Source organism: Merops nubicus, unplaced genomic scaffold (genome assembly GCF_000691845.1).
Source record: "Merops nubicus isolate BGI_N331 unplaced genomic scaffold, ASM69184v1 scaffold19323, whole genome shotgun sequence".
NCBI classification, from domain to species: Eukaryota; Metazoa; Chordata; class Aves; order Coraciiformes; family Meropidae; genus Merops; species Merops nubicus.
In genome coordinates, this window is record NW_008601571.1 from 62,887 (window position 1) to 70,179 (window position 7,293).

The 7,293-nt window shown below is 42.8% G+C and overlaps 1 protein-coding gene across 1 annotated transcript in view; it reads right to left on the reverse strand.

The window, feature by feature from the left end:
* Positions 1 to 2,333: 2,333 nt before the first annotated feature.
* Positions 2,334 to 7,293, reverse strand: part of HSP90AA1 (heat shock protein 90kDa alpha (cytosolic), class A member 1) — a 6,123-nt gene continuing 1,163 nt past the window's right edge. Inside the window, 8 exon segments of the mRNA XM_008938034.1 lie at positions 2,334 to 3,076; positions 3,225 to 3,558; positions 3,924 to 4,192; positions 4,921 to 5,068; positions 5,197 to 5,387; positions 5,644 to 5,809; positions 6,456 to 6,764; positions 7,225 to 7,293. The exon segment at positions 7,225 to 7,293 is cut by the window's right edge and continues 12 nt beyond it. Coding sequence (XP_008936282.1) covers positions 2,967 to 3,076; positions 3,225 to 3,558; positions 3,924 to 4,192; positions 4,921 to 5,068; positions 5,197 to 5,387; positions 5,644 to 5,809; positions 6,456 to 6,764; positions 7,225 to 7,293 — 1,596 coding nt within the window. The 3' untranslated portion in view covers positions 2,334 to 2,966.

A 7,293-nucleotide genomic window follows, 5' to 3' on the forward strand; every position in this document is an offset into this window, starting at 1 on the left:
ATTTTTATTTCAAAAACTAATCCTGTTCCTCCTCATTCATCGCAGCATGGAATTTACTCAGCTACCTTTTGTGTTCCTTTCCTTGTTGTGTTTGGCAATCCCTGAGGTTCGACTGGTCGCTGCAATTTCTAGGACAACAAAAGCCTTTTTTTTTCTCTGCTGCCATCCAAAATTCAGTCTGTATGGCACACAACGGTGAGAGGCCTTTCATCAGAGCAACAGGGGCACCAGCACATCAGCTCCTGATGTTCAAAATCCCAAAACATGGTGAGTAGCTTCCTTCCGGAGAGCAGCAGAATCAAGTAATTCAGAACCAGTATCTCAGTGCCTTAACCCCCACATGATTTCAAAAAGATTATCAACAGGAAAATGTTCTGAAACCTCTGATTGTCAGCTGTATGAGCTCTAAACCAGGGGGCAAAGGAGGAGTGTAACACCAAACTGTGTCAGGTTTTATTGGCATCACTTGTTCAGAGTGCTTGGATTCACTGTCCTGCAGCTCAAACCAAGACAAACATTTTAATGTTGGTACCTAATCCATTGCTGAACTTTGTTGTGCATTTCTGCTTAGAAGCAATGACCTTGCAGCCCCCGAACAGCACTGAGCCTCATACGTAGGGTTAAAAAAACATAAAAGTCAAGTTATTATTAAGACACCTAGTCTACCCCCAACCCCCAGTGTGATGCTCTGCAACATTTACCAGCTGCTAAAACAGTACAAAATGTGAGAAACTAAAGCCACGAACTACAACAGGCAGCTGAGCAAGAGGAGAACTGGTAACTGTGCCTTTGTTTCCTAAAACCTGTTATCAGGGAAAAAGCTGGGAGGAGGAGAGCTCCACACTGTGCCAAAGCAAAGCCCACGGTGTTGTGTCCTTTGTGCCAGGTCTGCAGTGGGACCACACTGTGCAGTGCAGCAGCAGCTCAGAACAGTATGTCCTCACCCCACGCAATTCGGGAGGAAACCAACAAGTTTCACCTCAACTCTTCTCCAGCAAATAAAATTAGCTTTCAAGGGAGGTAAAGACCCAAGTCAAAGCCATGAGCCACCACTTCACTAGCCAAGTAGAGAAGTTTTTCACATTGTCATTGTGAATGTTCATCTCAACATACTCATTGAAAGGTATTTTCACAACATTTTTTACACATTATAAAGGTGTTTCTAATAGACTCTAGTCACAAGACCTGAGATTTTAAGACTCAACTGCTTTTTGGTACAATGTATCTAGGTAACACTTTTTGCTAATGGAGCCTTGGAGAAATTACCTAAAGCAGAGCTGAATCTTCCAACGTTTGCAGCATCACCAAGATGGAAGCGTTCACCTTCTGATCACTTGTCTTCCACACAGCCCCTGCCAGTCAGGACTGATGTACATGTGCTTTCAACTGTCCAACCCCACCCAGGCCAGGAGACTGCCATCTGTTCTGAGGTCATACTCATTGCTACAGCAACAGTAGGCTCATCGCTATGGCACAAGGTGGCAATGGGACACAGGACAGGCACCTCCTCCTGTGCCACTTCCAGCAGTGCAGGTACCTATTAACTAGGTACAGACTGCTAAGTTTAATTGGATCTCACCCAGCCTCCAGGGAGGGGTGGAAGCAGATCTCTTGCCTCATCACCCAAGGAAATTTCCACATTTTGACATTACCTACCTTCACAAGCAACAATCTCTGCTACAGGCTAAGATGACCATAATTTGAAGTGGTTTTGGACATTTTGCACCATGACATGCAGTGATGTGGAAAACAAAAGCCTCACATGCAATAACCTGACACAACCCTATTTTGTAGGTGTCACAATGTAATCCCTCTAGTTACCCACACCCAGGACAAGCTTTCAATGTGTGACAGGCTATGTAAAGCACTGGGAATTGTGCATGTGTGAGAGGCCCATTTCCTTTCACAAACTGGAACTCTGAACCATGGAAAGAACATGGCATCCAATTCTTTAGACCCTGCTTGTGTTAAACCCTGTTATTCCAGTTAACAGATGTTTTGGTGGAGCAGCTGGGGTGTAGAAGCAATGGAAACCTTTCAGCCATTGTGGAAGCAGCACAGAAGCCATTTACTTTTATAACAAATCCCTTAAATATACTTCCATTTTGAACAACAATTTTAGCATGATTTGGAAAAAATCTGACGACATCAGCCTAGCAAACCAACATTTAAAAATGCTATTTTGAATGTTGGCTTCGCTGCCCACCTACCACCTGTGTATATCCACCCCCCTCCACCCCACACATGAGGCACAGCCCATGTACTCCAGACCCAGAGCAGCAACCCACACCCAAACCCACAGGTCACCTTAACAGAGAAGTCAGAGACAGGAGTCATTCTTACACTTTTATTCTGACAGTTCTAGGTTTGAACTGTACATGCAGAGTTGCATAAGTCACGATAGAGATTTACAGTGGATTCTATTCTATGGTAGAGTGCAATTCAGAATCCTTAACAGTATAAAAAACAACTTTAAACATCAACACCTTGTTAGGAGCAAGAGGGTTAAAGCTTCCCCAGGTATTTCAGCTCTCCTAGATACCTAGTTACTAGGTACTGAATGTTAGACCGACTGAAGAGTTGAAGAGCTGTAGAACACTAAACAAACTCGAACATCCTGATGTCACACCACCTTTGTTAGTTCTTTCCCCCAATTCTGGCAATTAAGAATAAGTCAAAAACCCTGCCACCTGCAACCAGCTAATACAGACAAAAATAACTACTCCTTACTTGCCTGTTTAGGGTTGTATAATGTTAAAGAAAATATTCCCTCACTGGCATTTATCTCACATTAGCTGCAAAAGCAATGTAACAAAAATAAAGGTATAACATCTTTGAAAATAAATATAAAGAGGGAATGCAGACAAAGTGTCGAAGATTTTTTTTGGCAGGTAACATTCATAATATACAAAATATAACTTATTCATATTAGCCAAGGAAACATTCATGAGTTCCTGTAAACGGTTTTAATCCACCTCCTCCATGCGTGATGTGTCATCATCTCCTTCCAGCGGGGGCATCTCCTCAGTAACTGCTGGACTGGCTTCTTCTGCAGCAGTATCATCTTCATCAATGCCTGTCCAAGAAACATACCCCATTAATGCTGCTATCAGAACCCAAACCTTTGGTCTCCCCAGCACTTCCACCCAGCTGAGCGCTCCCCCTTTTCCACAGGTATGAACAGGCACTGCCCAGGGTTCACTGGAGACAGATTTATAACTTACCCAGGCCAAGCTTGATCATTCTATAGATACGGTTGGCATGTGTCTGAGGATCTTCTAAGCTGAAGCCAGAGGACAGGAGTGCTGTCTCATACAGCAGGATGACAAGATCCTTCACAGACTTGTCATTCTTATCAGCCTCTGCCTTCTGCCTCAGGGTTTCAATGATGGAATGATCAGGATTGATCTCCAGGTGTTTCTTGGCTGCCATGTATCCCATTGTGGAGTTGTCCCTCAATGCCTGTGCTTTCATGATCCTCTCCATATTGGCAGTCCAGCCGTATGTACTCGTGACAATACAGCATGGAGAAGTAACTAAACGATTGGACACAACAACCTAGAGAATTGAGACAAGGCAAAAGTTTGTAATTCCAACATTGCAACACTTGATTTACCACTATCATCACTGTTTTAACAAAGGTTCAGCTTTGAAATGCTGCTGCATATCATGAAGACCTAAGACTTGGCAGACAGAGCTGAAGAATTTGCAATACCAGCTGCAACAGAACCACTCAGCTTCACTAAAAATACCAAAACACACCATATGTCTAATGAAGACATATTAAAGATGCACATCTGCATCTTGCAGAGGTGGCCATCCACTGTAGGAAATACCCTTACCTAAGCTGCCTCTACAGTGACTCAATTTCAGGTCCTGATGTTTGTTTAGGTACCTAGAGACAAACCAAGTACTACCGTTACCTTTTCTACTTTCTTTTCAAGGATGTCTTTCATTATTTTGCAAAGGTTTTCAAACTTGGCTTTCTTCTCCTCCTGTTTCTTCTTCTCTTCCTCATCTTCTGGAAGCTCCAAGCCCTCCTTTGTTACTGAAACCAGGGTCTTGCCTTCAAACTCCTTCAGCTGCTGCACACAGTATTCATCAATAGGCTCGATCATGTAGATCACTTCCAGGCCATGTTTGCGGAGACGTTCCACGAAAGCAGAGTTGGCCACCTGATCTTTTGTTTCACCTGCAAGAAGGAAGGAAGGCACAGTTGCAGTTGACCCTCTGCACTTGTGGCAGCTTATTTTTTTGACTTGAGAGCCTATGGAACTTTTTCTCTGATGCTTGATATTGACCCGTAAGAAATCAGAAAGGGGGGACAGAACAAGTGACAAGCCACTGCAGAGGTTAAGATGGCCTGGTGAGACTGGAACCTTTGAACACTGGTTCGAAAATTTAGATTTCCCAGAATGCCAGTTAAGAGTAATTTTCTATTCCTGCCAAAGAAGGCAACTGAGGAGCACTGTACAGCACTTACCTCTTGAAAAAAAGATTATCCAATGTCTGAACAGTTGAACTGCTTTAAGCATTACATCCAAGATACTTCTGGCATAACTAATCAGTTTTGTATTAAGGCTTCAGCTATCTTAAATGTGCCTTGAAGGCTGAGGTGTACCTTCTGGACTTCCAGGGGAAAAAAGAGTGGGTAAACTACCTGTGCAAAGGGCAGAATTATCTGTAGCAAGTTCTGCTGTCCTCACAGACAGCGCCAGAACCACATTAAGGGACACTTAACTACTGTAACCATTGCTACAGTCACATCCTGCACAACATGGCTCCCCCCACCTTTCTAAATCCACCAAGAGAACCACTGTGGTCATTTTCCATTTTCTACACCCCCACCCCTCCAAAAAAAAAAAAAACCCACCTACGTATGTACCTTGTTTGCAGACAAAATTCCTGCTAGCAACTCACCAGTGATGTAGTAGACATGTTTCTGGTTCTCCTTCATGCGAGTGCAGTAGTCCTTCAGAGAAACCATTTCATCACCAGATGCAGATGTGTAGTACCTCAGCAATTCTGAGAGCTTCTTGCGGTTCTGTGAATCCTCATGTATACCCAGCTGGAAGAAGTTGAAGAAAAGAAGGGAAACTACTAAGTGCCTCCTTAAAATACTGAACTGTGCTAGTTTAGTAGTTCAGGCATAAAAACGTGTAGCTTTTTTCAGTCTTCAGCAGAAAGACTACAAACCTTGATGTTCTTTGAGAACTGCTCATAGAACTTCTTGTAATTCTCCTTGTCTTCAGCCAACTCAGTGAAAAGTTCTAAGCACTTCTTCACCAAGTTCTTCCGGATCACTTTCAGGATCTTGCTTTGCTGGAGCATTTCACGAGAAATATTCAGAGGTAAATCCTCAGAGTCTACCACGCCTCTCATGAAATCTGGAAGACAGAATTAGCTTTGCTAATCTCAAAACCAAACAAGATTACCAGCTGCTGCCTGAATAGTTTTGTCCTGTTAGAATTATGAACTTGGTTCTACAGTATTCTAACCCAACTCAGTGCTCTTCAACTACTCAGATACTTCCTGATCAGGCTCTGATTAGGACTCAGCCTTCGCCCTCCTGACTTCTTGAACATTAAGGGGAACTACAGACAATACAGTTATGGGTAACGTTTTTCCCTTCATGATACTCACTGAGGTATTCAGGGATCAGTTCCTCACAGTTGTCCATGATGAAAACTCTGCGCACATACAGCTTGATATTGTTCTTCTTCTTCCTGTTCTCAAACAGATCAAAAGGCGCACGGCGTGGGACGAACAGGAGAGCTCTGAATTCCAGCTGCCCTTCCACAGAGAAGTGCTGTGAGAAAGCAAATGGGAAGGTCAGTCTACTCAATTCACATGGCTCCGATTTAGTAAGTTTAACAGCTCTTGAAATGCAGAAGGAAACACAGTAACCACCTGTGATTTTGAAGTCCCCAGCAGGATAGGTACTCTTGAGGAACAAGTGTGCTCTGCAGACAGACACATCCAAACTCTTTTCACTTGCTACCAGGCAAGCAGATGGACTCAGGCGGTACTTTCAGTTCAGAAAGTGCATGTATGTATGGCACTTCACCCCCCCCCCCCCACACACACACAAGAACCACCTTTTTTCTTTTAAAAACTAAGCTGTGAAGCCAAGTAACTCAATGTACATTTATTTGAAAGGTACTTTTTCAATTTTTCAGTTGAAATTCAGTAATAACTGAAGTACTAATGGGGAAAAGATCTGTTTATTTTTTTTATTTCCTGTGGATTTCATTACAACTACAGACCCAGCCTTAACAGTAGCCAGGGTCATTATGGAAGATAATGTTATGTCACATACTGAAGATGTTTGATACAGTGTCACTCAAAATACTAAGCAACTTCTCCCAGTTAAGACCTGGGACAATGGATCAGCAGTGTATTTGGCAAGCTTCCAGCCTTAGTGGCAAGCACAACTGTGTCCAAAACAAACTTACCTTAACAGCCAAGTGGTCTTCCCAGTCATTAGTTAAACTCTTGTAGAATTCTCCATATTCTTCATTGGTTATGTCATCTGGATTCCTGGTCCAAATGGGCTTGGTCTTGTTGAGCTCCTCCTGATCAATGTATTTCTCCTTAATCTTCTTTTTCTTCTTCTTATCTCCATCCTTCTTCTCTTCTTCTTCATCAGAACCAACATCCTCTATCTCTGGTTTATCTTCTGTCTTTTCCTCCTTCTCTTCTTTCTCCTCTTCCTTTTCCTCAGCCTCATCATCACTCACCTCCTTATCACGTTCCTTCTCCACCTACAAGGAGATCATTCATTAAGAAACCTGCAAGTTTTAACCCTAACAGTCCAAAGGTATCCCTCAGTCTCACAAAGCTACAAATTACATTAACAGAGCATCAAGCTTCCCCCCTAGACTCAACTAAGGACTCATGCTGGGCACTCAAGACAAGCAGTATTTTCATGCCACATGCCAATGGGGAAGCTTGTTACTTAGAATCAGTGCTAACAATGTATCAGGGTGCTTTTGGACTGGTTCAGACACTAGTGCTACTGTAGCTTTGGAAAGCACATTCACTAAAGTCTTGTGAAAAAGCTATTATATTATGAATGAAAATATACTTCCTAAGAGTTACATCCCCATAGCACCTTGAACAATTGGAATTCATGAACCAAGTATGGACTGCTCATTAAACTAAAGAGAATCCCTTGAGTAAGGTGGTGATATACTACTGTAGTATCTGAGGCAAAGTACGTACGAAGAGTGTGATGGGATAGCCGATGAACTGAGAATGCTTCTTCACTATTTCCTTGATTCGCCGCTCTTC